At 36.8% G+C, this 16171-nt stretch overlaps 1 protein-coding gene across 2 annotated transcripts; it reads left to right on the top strand.

Moving 5' to 3' along the window:
- Window positions 1-193: 193 nt before the first annotated feature.
- Window positions 194-15709, top strand: BSH (transcription regulatory protein SNF5, putative (BSH)). Of its 2 annotated transcripts, none has more exons than XM_088220654.1 (11): window positions 194-353; window positions 532-777; window positions 883-971; window positions 1409-1503; window positions 4418-4489; window positions 4569-4616; window positions 4703-4786; window positions 14105-14143; window positions 14228-14310; window positions 14702-14764; window positions 15335-15709. In XM_088220654.1, exons 2-11 carry the CDS (start codon window positions 728-730, stop codon window positions 15432-15434), a joined length of 723 nt encoding a protein of 240 aa, XP_088076780.1. In that variant the 5' UTR covers window positions 194-353; window positions 532-727; the 3' UTR covers window positions 15435-15709. The 2 variants fall into 2 exon arrangements, with proteins under 2 accessions (XP_088076780.1, XP_088076781.1); XM_088220655.1 differs by having other exon boundaries at window positions 15275-15709.
- The last annotated feature ends 462 nt before the right edge of the window (window positions 15710-16171 follow it).

The raw sequence follows: 16171 nt of genomic DNA, 5'->3' as shown, positions 1-16171 counted from the left end.
AAATAATGGATAATTAATATACGGAATGATAACTTTATAATTTTATTTTATTTAAATTCATTTTTAAATTGATAATATGATTGTTGGATGGTATTATATAGTAAATTTTACTTTTTTTTTAAAAATTTTAAATTACAAAATTGGTGGTTTTTTTTATGGTAAAATATATATTTTTAAAATTTATTCCGAGTTAGTTTTTAAATTTATCCCAACTCCAATTTATTTTTTCTTAACCTCTTCTTCTTCTCCATCTTGAAAGCCGAAATCCATTTCTCAACCAAGGCCGAAACTCCTACTTCTTCGCCGCAGCTGAACTTTTTCTGCTTCATTCCGAGTCAATGAAAGTAGGGAGGGTAAGAGGGTACAGATTGAGCTTTGTGCCATGCGAGGCCTCTGTAAACATTAACGGAGAAATGGATTTTTTCATTTGGTTTTTGCATATTTTGATTTTCCATGCTGGCTTTCAATACTGCTTGTGTGTTCTCGTTTTATGGTAATAATTGGCCATTTGGTTGTTTTTCTTTGTTTTAGAGGCAATAGCGGTAGAGTTTGCTGTCTTCTTTCCTGGCCTGGTAGAAAAAGAAAAGGAAGATAAAGAGAGGACGAAATACTGCGTGAGACGAGCAGTGAGCACTCGGTTTGTCCTTGGTTGATCCATCTTGCTTAGTATCCAGGCAGCTGACCTCTTGAGCGGTCAAGTCATTAGATCAAAAGAAAAAAAATCCAAATGAAAACGCCTGCATCAGCTTCTTCTAAGGTCCCTGTTAAGTTCAGGATGTGAGTTTTTTAATTTACCTTCTCTCCTGTTAATAATCTTAAAGTACATAAAAACCAAATGATTTGTATTTTTAACCGTGGGCAATATCTCTACGAGGATAACAGGCCAACAGCTGACAATCTGGTTCCCATTCGGTTGGATATTGAAATTGATGGCCAGCGCTTCAAAGATGCTTTCACTTGGAATCCTTCTGGTATTTCTTATCCTCCACTTTCTTCTTCATTCTTAATTGCTTTGTCTATTTTTTGGTTTTTCCATTTTGTGGGTAATATTCAAATTTCTAAAAAAATTCCAATATCTTTGAAATTTAACATCGTTAAACAAGGAAGCCTTATTTAATTGGAGACCTGGAGGACTCGATGCTAATGTCTTCTGTTTTTGTTTATTTTTCTGTTTTGGATAATTACACATGCTAGTTTTCACCTTTTCATTCATTATGGAATATAACAAGGTAGGGAAGTGCTTATTCATCTCTATATTTTATTAAATATACCTGTTTGCGGAACTCTCTCTTTGATGAATTTCAGGCTGTTCATTATGTATGGCTTTTTCTCGCCAAGATTTTGCACTGCTCCTTAATTATTTGGTTGTCGTTATATATTTCTTTAGAATGAAATTTGGTTGGTATAGACCCAGATTCGGAGGTGGTGGTCTTTGCAAAAAGGACTGTCAAAGACTTGAAGCTTCCTCCAGCATTTGTAACACAGATTGCTCAATCCATTCAGGTTAGCTTTGTCTGAACTGTTGACTGATTTTATTGTGCTTACAATTTTTTCGGTCATATTCAAATTTACAAGTTGACTAAGGCCTGGTTTTGTTCCCAATTGATCAAAGCTGATATTAGCAAAACTTGATTAAATAGAGCATCTCTCCTCTTAAGTTGTACCATAATTCCAAATTCAACATCGTAATCGCAAATTAACTTCGATCCTTCTTCTGTTTTCTATATATTTTTAAATAATTTATGCAACTTCCAACTTCTAGTTCCATAGACCTTGATCCTGACTAGGTAACTCTGCTACATAGCCAACTCATGCCTATTTCTATTCATAGTTTAATTTTTTTTCTTTAGGTAAAAGATTTCTATTCATAGTTTATTACAACTCTTAACACAAAGTCTTAAATTTTCTCCTCATACTTGTATGGCCTTTTCTGTCATGGTCCGTTCTTAGAGAACTATGAAAATGAAATATTAACCTTCGTTATCAAAACTCTTGCTCTCTTAACTAATTAAGGGAATATACAATTTCTTATCAACCTCAAACTTGTACAATTATAATACAAGACATATGCAAACATATTTTACATTGTTAACTATATGGAAATATCATTAATTTATATACAGTGGAAGTCTAGTTAAGTACAAAATATACATCTAGAAGTAAATATTGAGATAACAAAGGATTGAGTGATAACAATCTCCCATTATTAGTTCCTTTTTGACAAAGTACTTGTATTTTTCCTTTAGTCCTGAGGTAATCTTGAAACTTATGAGCCAAAACTTAGTGAATCAATAAGTATTTAACAAAAATAAAGATGTAAAAGCTTAGTGAGATTGGGTGATGGAAGGGATGCTGCTAGGTTGGCAAAAGTTATAGGATGTAAAAGTGTGGAACTGAGATTACCACTGGAGATCAATTATAAAGATGTGAGGATGTCGGATACTGTGGTAGAGAGGTTCAAAAGGAGATTGGCAGAATAGAAGAGAAATCTCCTGTCCAAAAAGGGGAGACTTACGCTTATCAAAATTACCTGACTAACCTCCCCATTTATTACATGCATATTCTTTTCACAACCCAATACCATGTGGCCTAGAAGGAATCCTTGTATACCAATCCATATTCTTCGTGCCAAACTTAGCACTTACTATCACGCTCCAGCATAAACCTCTACAACCATTTCACTTAAAGCGCCTTATGAACCTCAATCAAAGAGCTTCTTTTACCACATCTTATGCCACAAGATGGTCTCTCCTCTGTTTCTTTGAATCACCCCATAAGAACCTGTATTGGATGGACTCTAGTTTTTTGGAAACAGTAACAGACATTATTAACAAAGACTTTAATAATTAGGGGCATTGGCTACCGTAAGGTTTAGCTTTCGGTGAGAGTAAGTCTTCCCTAATTCTATAAAAGATTTCTCTTATACTCTGATAAATGAGAAACAAACCTCGTTATCATAAGATCCCACGTTGAAGCATCCTTGTAGTTCATCACCATAAGCATCCAAGTATTTAATGAGTAGTGTACTTATATCCAAAATTCTAGTTTCACTACCATCTCCTAGATTCATAGTTCAAACTTAACTAGGTCAATATTTAGCCTAGAAACTGCTTCAAAGCTCAAAAAACCCACCTGATATTAAAAATAGCCCTACCATCTGGCTCACAAATAACAACATACCATCAACACTCCCACCTGTCTCCCACCTTCAAACCCCTGAATATCTCACGATCTCTAGGGCTCTTTAATATTTTATTTAAAGCCTCCTTAACAAATAAAGAACAAAGGAGATAAAGGATCTCCTTGCCTGAGACCTTTAGAGGCTTTGGAGGAAGATGATAGTTCTCTATCTACCAAAACTGTAAAAGTAGTAGAAGAAATACAAGACATAAACCACTTGCACCATTTAGTCCTGAAACCTGCTATGTTCGACATGTAATCAGAAAGCCCAGTTCACACGATGGTATATCTTCTCCATGTCAAGTTTACATAGAACCTTGTCTCTCTTTCTATACAACAAATCATTCACCACCTCATTGAAAATAAAAACTAAATCCATAATCTGTCTTCTTCCCTCCCCCCAAAGGCATGTCGAACACTCACTAATTACTCTCCCCTCCTCTTTGGTCATTTTTCTCGGTAAAGCTTTTGTAATAAGGTCTTTGGCCTGGGGTCCTTCATATTAATAGCTCCCTCGATATTTGGAATGATTATCAGAAAAGTAGAGTTCAAACTCTTACAAAAGGAACTCAATTCATGAAATTTTTTAAAGACATCAATTATGCCACCTCTAATCACACCCTAAAACTTTTTGCATAAAACCCATGTTAAAACCATATGGCCCTGGATGCTTGTCACCCCTAAATAGTATGAAGTCTTCTAAAATTTCCTCCCTCGAGAATTTTTTTTTCCAACTATGATCTTGCTCCTCCAAGCTATTCCCTTTTCACCTTTATTGAGGAACATGCCTTATATTTTTTATGCTATCTCGGGATTCAAAATTGTAGTTGAATCCATTTACAAATCGACTCTTCAAAAGATAATAAAAATTTTCTATGAAGTGCTAACAATTGATAAGTTATGAAATCTCATATGGAATTGGGACAATGTGTTGAAAATTCCATATAAAGTTAATTCTTGTCATGTTTTAATAGAAAATATACTGTCATATTTGAATTAAATGTAATAAATTCCTTAAAATTTTTAAATTTGTTATAAATATAACATAAAGATATTCAAGTTTTTCCTATTCAGAAGATCTGCTGTTTTGGCCTGGAAGGCATTCCATTGAACTCTTTTATGTGTCTCCACGTGTTTGTCTATTGCGGTGCCTACTTTTCTTTGATTTTCTGATTCTAGATTGACTAGAAGCTAATATATTGATATATTTCATAAATTTCATTGTGCTTTTCATCAGTCACAACTTACAGATTTTCGATCATATGAAGGACAAGATATGTTTGTTGGAGAGAAGATTGTTCCTATCAAGGTTTGCCTTTGATGATATTAGTTGCAGTTTGCTTGCCAATTGATTGGCTCACTGTCTTTGTATCATCCTATTTTCGCAGCTTGATCTTCGGGTGAATCATACTCTTATCAAGGATCAATTTTTGTGGGTAAGAGCATGTAATGAATTTGTATTTAATATTATCTTGTACGAGTTGTGTTCAAATGTAAACTTTGATGCAACTCAAACTTTCAGGACTTGAACAACTTCGAGAGTGATCCCGAAGATTTTGCTAGAACATTCTGTAAAGATTTGGCAATTGAAGACCCTGAAGTTGGGGTAAGCCTAATCAAGTATATCATTTGTTAGGGGAGATTTTCTAAAATTACTATTCATGAAACTTATTTGTTAGGGGAGATTAAAGTAAGAATTTGCTCTTTCTTGCTAAAATTAAGGAAGCAAGATGTAAAAACTAAAAGGCAATTGTTTCTATTTTTCTCTCTAAAGAACTGTTTTGTCCCTTCAGTTTTGACTTGTTTCAGACAAAATTTTCTAGTCTTACAGCAATTTATTATCTTAAAGTTTCACTAAATTTTACTCTAAAAAAATCTTGATGTTTCATTAATAGACAAAAGAAATAAGTATGCGTGCTACTCTAATGAGAAATTGCCAAGACCAGGAGAAATGTGTGGCTGGTTAGGTGAAATAAATGGCTGATCAGGTGAAATATATAGTTGACCAGGTGAATTGTATGGCTGAGGTGTCATTGATAGATTATTTGTCTCTTCTATTCTTACATTACAGCAGGAGAAAATAAATAGGGCAGAGTGGGAAGTGATTAAGAAGAGAAAAAATTTAATAAAAAGTTACAGCTTTTCTTTCTACAATAATCCCTCCTTCCTCTTCTGTATTTTCAATCTTTCTTCTCCCTAGTTCTGCTTTCATCTTCTCCTAAAATCTTTTCTGACTCTGCTGTAACTATTCTTCTTCCTTAATTTCCTTAAGGCTAGGTACTTGACAGAAATATAAAAATGTCACGACTTTACTATTTTTTGTTGAAGATTTTTTTTTTTAATAAATTTTTACAATCGCCAACAAGTGGATATTGGAAGAGACTTCAATCTTCTATTAGGAAATTAAGTTGACTTACTGACAAAAGATTGCAAATTTAGATTTGGAGCCAATAAAATTGAATTGAAAGTTAGGTTTTTTGAGAGAACAATAGATCCTCTATTAGTCATTTTTTGCACCAATCCATCATTAATCTTGATAGCGAATCTTTCAGGAGAAGAAGTGAGATTTTGGACAAGAGAAACATCACCAATCATATAGTAAGAGGCTCCAAAATTGATTATTCATGTTTGGCAGTTGTTGAAAAAGTACCTTTCTTCGCCACTTTTTGTTCTTGTTAAGGGGTTGGAATTTCGAGTAAAAAAGAAATCTATTTTGCATTAGCAATAAGCTTTTGAATGACTTCTAACTACTCCTTGCTGAATTAGTTTGGTTGTTCCTTAGCTGTAGTATGATTTACATGTCTTCTCTTTACTTTTGACTTCCAATCATGAGGTTTTCCATGAATATTCCAACTGTCTTAAGCTTCTGGTAATGCTCGCTCCATGGTCTTCCTTCATGTTGTGTTTATCCTCAGTTTTTTGTGGTGCAAGAGTAGAACCATTGTTATTGTTGATGAATTGGTTCCCAGGGCCCGTCGTTACTATTTTGTGGAGTACTTAGTGTTTGACTTTAGCTGCTGCTTCTCACAGATTAGGCAGAGGTTTGGTCTTTAGGATTTGACCACGAATTTCATCAAGGTTTGTTTTGAGTCCTAACAGGAAGCTGTAAATTTGTTTAAATTTCCAATGATCTTTTTATACTTGGCTTCATCCTTGAGCAATCTCGTTGAGTAGTTTCGTACACATCTATTTGCTGCCAATAATTCTTAGATGGCTGAAGTATTGGGTGATTGAGAGGTCATCTTAACGGAGGTCATGAATGATACTTCAATCTCAACCACGAAGTTCATCAAGGTTTGTTTTGAGTCCTAACAAAAACTTGTAAATTCGTTTAAATTTCAACGATCTTTTTATACTTGGCTGCATCCTTGAGCAATCTCGTTGAGTAGTTTCATACACATCTATTTGCTGCCAATAATTACTTAGATGACTGAGAGGTTAAGATGAATGATACCTTCAATCCCGAACACCTTTGTTGTATCTTCCTTATTTGAGTAGGTCTTTCGCGTGCTATTGCAGACTTCTTGTGCTGTTTCATAGAGAATAATATCCTCTTCGACATCATTTTTCATGGAACTTATAAACTATGTGGAGTGGATCATCAGATTTTTGTTTAGCTATTGCACCTGTGATATATTTATCTTTTTCTCAACTACAAATGAACATTATAATTGAGTGCAACCATTGGGGATAGTTACAGCCATTCAGTTTGTGTCCAGTAATGATAAATCCACTGGACTCAGGTCCACCATTAGAGTTGGTAACAGATAAGGACTAAATATTAGAGATGATTGACACTATCGAAAAATGAGGAAAAAGTTTTTAGTTTTCTAGAATTGCTTTGATACTGTGAAGAATGAAAATTTTATATTTTTCATTATCTTTGATAATGATACAATAATTATATTTATAATACAAAGCTAATTACCATATTTGTACAAAAGAATCTTGCTAGTTAGTAAAAAGATTTTTCAGAAGAAATGGCAGACGAAACCAAAGGGATTCTGTCAACCTTGGTGCCAAATCTTCTAATTAGGAAGCTAATATTTTTGATATAGCTAGATAGCTGTAGATACTCAATTGCCAATTCCTCCTTTTATGGATCTTGTTATATCTAATTGGTTCACTATGTCTCAGAATCCTTGACTCTTCAAACATTTGTATTTCTCATGGCAATTTTAATTTTGCAAGTTTTAATTACGAAGAAGACAAGTTGCAGCTTCAATGTTCTTTCTACTTCAACATTTCAACCTTTGAGGTCAAGTTTTCATTAAGTGAAGGAGAATGAGTCGAAGAGGAAGACACTATTCCTATTTCGTTATATTAAAATCCTTAGGTTATTTAAGAATTAGTATTTATATGGAATAAGTTTATGATTTCCTATTTAGTTAGTATCTTATTTAGTTATTTTCTTATTTTATAAGATTCATAGATAGAATTAAAATTCCTATTTTCGTTGTAATGGCTAGCTAACCTATAAATATACCATAATTTAATTATTAGGTAGATTATTTATAATTTTCATTCAAATATTAAGATATTGTTTTGATTATTAAGATTTGAGATCTTCTAGTTTGTTTCATAATGAAATCTGTCTAACTTTTGTCTTTAAGCTCTCTTTTTCCTACATGATCATTCTTGCCTGAACTATGTTGAGCAAATGATTATCAATAATGTGAAATTTAATTCAAGCCTATTGGGCATCTGCTATGGCAAGGTCAAGCTGAATCCAGTATTCTCCTGCCCAATCTAGTGCAAAGACAGTGGAAAAGTGTGGGGGAACTTGGGCCTAGGGAGCCTGTGTATGGGCTTAGTTGCAGCACCCGCAGGTGTCTCCCTGTTCTGCTTCGCTGGTGGGTTCAGTGGGAGCACCTGTAGGAAGAGCTTTTCTCACTCCACCCGGAGAGCTTCCCTTTCTGGATTTCCTCCTTTTATTTTCCTCTAACATTTCCCTCCATTTTTCAACAATCTACCCAAGTTTTCCTCTTAACATTTCCTCTAACATTCCCGAGAGCCTCTAGCGTTTCCCCCCTTCTCTTTTTGTGCCGCTATCTCTTATTATCATTATCTTAAGCTCATTTTAGAACATATTTTGTTACTGTCATTATTATTGTTATTGTTTTACGTTGAATATTACATGTCTTTATATATGCATCTTGTTGCAAAGTTATCTATCAGGTACCTTTGATATGAACTCAATTAGTGTAAGATAATTAAGAAAATAAATGAGAAAAGTGGGAAGTGAGACGAGAATAAGAAAGAGAAGATTCGAGAGATTTTTGATAGGACTTGCTGATCCATTCAATAGATTTTTGTCTTATAGAAAATCATAGTCGCCGTCAGGGCTTCTCAAGCTTTCTATCCTGCCTCCTTGATGCTCGTAAACCAGCCATAACAGCAGAAACAGAATACAAGAATAGCAGCAACATTCTAGGAATAGCATAAATGATCTTAACTACTCAACTAATCAGCTTGGCTCCATCATTTAGTTATACTCAAATTAACTGCACTAATTACCCACTAGTATAATTGGAGATTGGATGTCCTGCTTCATGCATAATTTCTGGTTCCAAAAGCTGCAGCGAGGCTACTGACATTATAACTTGCTCTTTTACCTTTGTCCTCTTTTATTAGGTTCTTTTTATAGGTTCTTGATAAGACACTGATATCTCTAATATCCTGAGATGATGGTCGCTCTGGCCGGCAATGCTCATGGGCCAGAAGATATTTTTCATAGTCGAGCAAAAGTCATTTGATGTGGTGGTGGAAGGGAGAGGGGTTAGGGTTTACGAGAATGGAAAGGGATTTCAAAAATCTATTTTTTTTTTCTGGATGATGTGGAATGGTTACTGCAAAGCTTTGGGGAGTTCAAGTGGGAGTAAGGGGAGGTAGCGTGGGAAAGGAGCTGTCGAAGTAGTTGGAGGACGCTATGGATGGCACTGAGCGGCAATAGGAGAGGTAAATTCTTGGTGCTCTCGGAAGGGAAGGAGGGGCCTAGGGGGAGAATTAATAGGCTCTTTCTTCCAGAAGGGGCAGAAGGATGGTAGCAGATGATGGAAGCGATCCATGAGGTGGTGGGGGTGAAGCTGATTCCGCCAGAGTGGGTTAAAGGAAAAAGACGTCTACCCACGTCAGAACCAGTGGCCCAAGTCGAGCCTGAGACAGTGTTATTCAGATGCCTAGGCTGTAGTTTGGAGTTGGGGTTCTTACTTGAGAAGAAGAGAACGATGACTTTGGCTTAAACTTTGAAACAACCGGGGGCGAACGCGATTCGGGCAGGACAGGAAAGACTGTTGGGTCTGAAAGAAGTGGGTCGGGTCGATTTGAATTTTAAATTCAAGGAGACGGGGGGTCACATGAGAGGAGAAAGGAGGGAGGTTAAAAACAGACAGGAGTATGTGGAGCTGAAAACTGGCGAAAGAAGGAAACTCTTTTGAGCTGAAAAAAGAAAACAGGTGGATCAACCTGGGCCGAGTAGGAAACCGGATAGAAAACGGGTTAAGCAAATATGGAGGCCCAAACGGGTAAAACACGGTCCACCAAAAATCAAGTCGCCCAAGGGTATTTGTTATGGGGGTTGTGTGAATGGAAAAGAAAAAGACATTTTGAAAGGGCAAAGCAATGTTAGGGTTCGGAGATTTCGGATGAGGACAACCTGGGAGGAGAGCTGGAGAAGGAAGTTAAAGAGGATGAAGAAGCAAACGCAAAGAAAGGCGACGACCAATCTGTGGAAGGAGGAATGATAGAGGGATATGGAGAAGAGGGGAAGGATGAGGACAGAGATGTAATGGCGATTGTGGATTCAGAGGAGGATGAGTTGTCCTTGTTTGAGGAAGCGGGTCCTGATGAGACCAGTGAAGTTGTTCTGGACGTGAGTCCCATTTAGTGCGATGATTGTGAACAGTTGCACCTGCCAGGCGATGAAAGAATGGAGTACCAGTACTCACAATGGGTCCGTAGAAACTTTATAAAGGTTAGTAAAATGTTTGGGATGTCTTTTAATGGGCTTGAGAAGAGAGTTCCCAGTTTGTTAGAGGAGATAGAACTTAAATTTTTCGAGGCATAATGGGAGAGAAAAAAAGAAAAAAAAGGTCAGAAGGAAGCAGGGGGGAAGGGGGGAAGTAGGGAGTTAAAAATGTTGCAGTGAACAATAAATTATGAGGGGAAGAAGAGTGGCAGGAGGGGAGAGGGGAGGGGGGTTAGTCTGTAGATATTGCCTTATGATAGGGAAAACAATTTCAGGGAATGTCAGGGGGTTGAATGACAGAAAGAAGAGAGGGGTAATTAAAGAATGTATTAGACGTTGGAAGCCAGAGATGGTCTGTTTTCGAGAAACCAAGATGGAGGAGATCAGTCACCAAAGAGTTAGTAGCTTATGGAAAGATAGTAAAATTGAATGGGTGCATATCCCGACAATTGGGGGTGGCTGGGGGAATTCTTATAATATGGGGATGGGGAAAGATTCAAATGTAAGGAGGTGGAGAGGGCTAAGGTGTCACTGTCATGTCTGTTTGAGAATTGTAGTGATGGTGATTGTTGGGCCTTTTTGGGGATTTACTGCAGAGGGTCTAAGGAGGAAAAGGAGAGTCCTTTGGCTGAACTTCGGAGCTGCAAAATGAAATGGGTGAGAGATGGGTGATTGGGGGCGACTTTAACATGATCATGCATATGAAGGAGAGGTCTAGTGTGTGTACAAATTATAAGGAGATTGAAGAGTTTAGGGAGATGATTGATAAGTTGGATTTGGTGGATTTTCCTCTTGTTGGGGGTAGATGGACGTGATCTAGCATGAGAGAGAATCCCTCCTGGTCAAGAATTGACTGGGTTTTAATTTCTAATATTTTGCTTATGCAGTTTGCAGGACTGAGTCAAAAAGTATTACAGCGATCAATTTTGGACCATTTTCCATATGCCTTGCTCCTGAAGATATTATCTGGGGGTCTGAACCATTTAGATTGGATAATAAATGGATGAAAGTGGAGGGGTTTAAGAATTTGGTGGAAAGAGTCTGGCAGCAGGAAAGCGTTGAGAGCACAAACAGTTTTATTTTGGCATCTAAATTAAAGGTTTTGAAAGCAAAAATAAAAAAATGGGTTAGGGAGGAGGAGGGCAGATTAGAGGGGAGAATTAGTGAAAACTTAAAGGAGCTCACTGATCTAGATATCTTGGAGATGGAGGGAGGTTATGTGAGAATGGAAAGGTAAGAAGGGAATCTCTAAAGAAGGATATTGCAATCAATATGAATTTGGAACCTATTTCATAGAGACAAAAGGTTAGGGAGAAATGGTTAAAAGAGGGTGATAGGAATACAAGATATTTCCACTGCATGGCAAATTTTAGAAGAATAATTATGTGGAGGAGCTATGTATTAATGGGGAGACTGTCCAGGGGAATGCGGAGATGAGGCAGAAATCAATGCAGTTTTTTTCAGCAGCTATACAAAGAAGATGAAGGTAGTAGGCCTAGGTTGGATGATTTGTCTTTTAAACAACTTAGAGAAAAGAGCAGAGAGAGGCTGGAGGTCCCTTTTACTGAAGAGGAAATTTGTGTTTGTCTTGAAGACTGTAATGAGAGAAATCTCCAGGACCCAATGGTTTTAATATGAAGCTTTATCAAGATTTTTGGGATGTAATTAACAATGAGGTGTTGGCTGTTTTCTAAGATTTTCACCAGACAGGGTCTTTTGTCCATTCTATCAACACTTCCTTTTCGGTGATCATTCTTAAAATGGTTGGTACTAAAAACATGAAGGATTTTACACCGATTAGTCTTGTGGGAAATATTTATAAGCTGATCTCTAAAGTTTTGGCAAAGAAAATGTCCAATGTACTGGGAGGTGATTGAGGAAAATCAAAATGCATCTGTGGAAAGAAGACAAATTCTTGATGCGGTGATGGTTGCCAATGAAATTATTGATGACTTGGTGGGGCAGAATAAAGAAGGTGTTATTTGTAAAATTGATGTGAAAAAGGCTTACAATCATGTTTGTTGGGATTTTGTGAACTATATATTGGAACAGATGGGTTTTGGGTGTAAATGGAAGAAATGGGTCATGTTATGTATTTCAACAACTTCCTTTGCTGTTATGGTGAATGCGGGACCATCAAATTTCTTTAAGGCATCAAGAGACCTTCGCCAAGGTGATCCAGTGTTGCCTCTACTATTTCTTACTGTTATGGAGGCATTCAACAGGTTAACGGATAGGACTGGGGAGCTTAATGTGGTGAAGAGTATCATGGTGGGGAGTGGGGAAACATGGGTGAGGGTGTCGTACTTATTTTTGGCGGACAATGCATTAATTTTTTGTGAGCCGGATCTTATTGCCTTGCTGCACTTGAGGTGCATTTTGCTTTGTTTTCAAATGGTTTTGGCCTTAAAATTAAGATGAATGAGACGGAATTGGTTAGAATTGGGGATAGGAGGGATGGGAGGAGTTTGGCTAGGGTATTGGGGTGCAAGGTCACAAATTTACCAATGAAATACCTTGGATTACTGCTTGGGGCGAAGTTCAAAGATGTTAATACTTGAGAGCCTGTTGTGGATTTGTTTGAAAAAAGGTTGGCAGGGTGGAAGAGGAATTTCCTATCCAAAGGGGGTAAGCTCTCTTTGATGAAGAGCACACTTGCGAATTTACCTATATATTACCTTTCTATTTTGACTATATCGGCAAGCATTGCGGCTAAACTTGAAAATATTCAATGTAGGTTTCTTTGGGGTGATGAGGAGGGGTTTAGAAAATATCATTTGGTGAGGTGGGAAGATGTGAAAAAACCTATTAGAGATAGGGGTCTCGGTTTAAGATCTATTAGGTTGATGAAATCTGCACTCCAAGGGAAGTGGCTGTGGAGGTTCCTTATTGAGGAGGATAAGTTGTGGAAGAGGGTGGTGAAGGCGAGATGGGGTGATTGGGAGAGGAACGGGGGGAAGAGAGGTAGGTATAAACCGCATGTTATGAGTTTGTGGAAGAAAATAAGGGGTGGCAGCAACGTCTTCTTGAGGTGTATGTGCTGGCAGGTGGGAAATGGCAGGGAGATCTGGTTCTGGCAGGATGAATGAGTGGTAGATTTCAAGTTAAAAGACTGTTTTCCTAGAATTTATGCTGTTGCCAACTGCATGGGGCGGTTGGTGGGGGTAGGGTGTGGAGTGTTCGGGTTAATAGAAACTTACAGGATTGGGAGGTGGATGATTACAACAATTTACTTCTCTGTTTGACTAACATCAAATTGGCTGAATATAAAGTTAAAAGGGTGTGGAAATTGGATGAGAAGAGGGGCTTCTTGGTGAAATCTTTCTATAATTATTTATCCGAGAGGGATGGCAGAGATGGTATGACAACACCTTTTAAGCAGATTTAGAAGTCCAAAACCCCTCCTAGAATTGCTTTCTTTGCTTGAGAAGTCCCAAAAGAATGTATTTTGACTCTTGACATGTTAAGGAGGAGAGGTAACACTTTGGCTAATAGGTGCTACTTATGTAAAACTGATGAGGAATCGTGCTACCACTTGTTACTTGGGTGCCCAGTGACGTACAACATCTGGTCTACAGTGTTTGGGCTTATGAGGTTGAATTGGGTTATGGCTGGTAGTGTAAGTAGATTTTTGTAAAAAAAAAGACAGTAGTTATTCCTTGTTCTACTTACCATTTCTTGGGTTGTTTGGAAGGAAAGAAATGATAGAGCTTTTGAGAGTATAAAAACTAAGTTTGTAAACATTAAGGATAGATGGATTCATATTTTTGGCTCTATTTTGTTGGGTCATGACGTTAAAAATTGAGGAGATATTGGTTTAGTCATTGATCATTTGATTGATATGTTGTAAATATTTTGTATATGAGTGGTGGTGCCTCCTTGGTACCTATGTGCATAATAATATTTCGCTTTATTTAAAAAAAAAAATCTCTAAGATGACTCCTTTATTCCTTGCAGCCTGCCATTGCCTTCGCAATCAGGGAACAACTTTATGAGGTGATCTTGTTTTATCTGTTTACCATCTTGTGCACTTATTTGGAATTTTGTTTTGTTATTATATCTTTTTACTGTGTGTTCTAGATTGCAATTCAGAGCGTAACTTCAGCTAGAGAAAGTAGATTAAGTAAGAAAGGTCGACGAGGTGTTGATCATGTCTTGCCCAGGTTTGTCATCTGTCTCATTTTCTTGCTGTTGGTTATAACTTATATCAGGCAGGACATTGGTTTTATTTTCTCATGCATGTATGATTTATCTTGGGTTGATCTCTTTTTCACCTATTGCTCGGAATTGGAACTAAAATCAATATGGGAATGTTAGGTTGCTTATACAATTTGCCTAAGTTTATTTTATGTCGCAGCCTGTAACTAACAAAATTTCTTAATGTGTGTATGATTTATCTTGGGTTGATCTCTTTTTCACCTATTGCTCGGAATTGGAACTAAAATCAATATGGGAATGTTAGGTTGCTTATACAATTTGCCTAAGTTTATTTTATGTCGCAGCCTGTAACTAACAAAATTTCTTACTCTTCTGTCTTTCTACACGCACACACAGTAGGGCAGGTGGTTCTTCAGTGGATTTGATGAAGTTATTCAATTTCAGATCTAGCGTGGTTCGGTATGTATTATTCCGAGCAGGGGTATTGCTTGTTTTGCTGAAACCTGAAGAAGATCAGAAGAGTACATATTAAATATTGATTAAATAATAATTTTATTTTTATCTTTCCCTTGAAAATTTCAAGGTTCAAAATATTTTTATTAAAATTTTCAATTTTATTGATTAGATAATAACATATAAATATATTTTTGACCAAATAATTAAGCAACTTAGCCCAAATAGCTTTAAAACAGCAGAGAGTTTATAGTTTATAAGCTCCTTTGTTCTAAGTAAGTTAAACACACTTTCAATCTATTTCTATGAGGATTATGATTCATGTCAGTAGGGAATGCGGTCCATAATGGACTGGCTTATTTCGGAATTTCTTAAGTACATGGTTTTAGTCTGTGAAATATCATGTTTTTTGTAATACTTGTAATTCCTTTTTCCCCCTACATGTAGTTTTCTCCTTTTCTTATCGTTTTGTTGCATTTTGATATTTCTTACTGTCAAATGCCATGTACCCGAAAGAACACAAGAAGAAAACTGCAATATGGTGCAAATGATCCTTTTGGCTCTCTAATGTACCAGGAAAAGGAAGGAGTGGGATGTATATGAGCCCATTGTTGATCTTTTATCAAATGAGGAAGTTGATGCTCTTGAAGCAAGAGAAGAGAGGAATGCTCGGTGAAGTGAAACAGAAAAGATAGCTGTGAAAGGTTGAAGACGTAGTTACAGTTGATGTGCAACCTAACTCTCTTAGGAATCTCTGTCATTGCTTTTTTCCCCTTTCTGGAGCTATAAATTTTTTTAAGGTAGCCTATTCTGTTCTTACACTGTGGAATGGAGTCCATCGGGTCGAGTACCATGGATATTCCTTGTATGATATCTTGTATTTGTTTGGTGTAACTTTCATGGTTAAAGAGGGGTCAGCGAGGCTTCTAAATGGATTGCTTTTCGCGGTCATCATGATGCATCCATCATTACATTATATTATTGGGGATGTTGATGTGGCTAAAATCTGTTCCCTACTGCTTGGAATGTTGTAGATTAGAAACCATAGATGTTTGTCTCTTCTTAGAAGTTTAGGTTTTAAACGTGAAAATGAGTAAGAAATTGATCTAGTGGAAGATGTGACCATTGATTAGCTGATTGATTGGAGAAATCTTGGACCACTGTTTTTGCCCGATTTTTATTATGGGCAGGGTGAGAGCCAATGATTGGAGTCTCGCGCTTGATGCCATGCCTACGGATCATATGCGCCTGTGTGGTGTGCGAGGACAATTTCTCCTTAAGGGAATTTGACTGGTATGCTTGAATTATAAATTTTGGACATGTTTGTTAGGATGTAAGTGTAATTATCCTTATATATATGAAAGAATATACTAATGTAAAAGTGGTTATATTACAAGTCGAATGGATTTTGTT

The sequence above is a fragment of the Carica papaya genome, chromosome 5 (assembly GCF_054855325.1).
Source record: "Carica papaya isolate Zhongbai chromosome 5, ASM5485532v1, whole genome shotgun sequence".
Lineage (NCBI taxonomy): Eukaryota > Viridiplantae > Streptophyta > Magnoliopsida > Brassicales > Caricaceae > Carica > Carica papaya.
Note: the sequence above shows the minus strand (reverse complement) of the source record. Positions and strands in the feature narration are given on the sequence as shown.

Excerpts from the sequence above, each read along its gene's own strand:
- BSH (XM_088220654.1), top strand. The coding sequence starts at position 728 with ATGAAAACGCCTGCATCAGCTTCTTCTAAGGTCCCTGTTAAGTTCAGG. Across the intron at positions 1,504-4,417 it reads AGATTGCTCAATCCATTCAG|TCACAACTTACAGATTTTCG; the intron begins GTTAGCTTTGTC and ends GCTTTTCATCAG. Across the intron at positions 14,765-15,334 it reads TTCAGATCTAGCGTGGTTCG|GAAAAGGAAGGAGTGGGATG; the intron begins GTATGTATTATT and ends CTAATGTACCAG.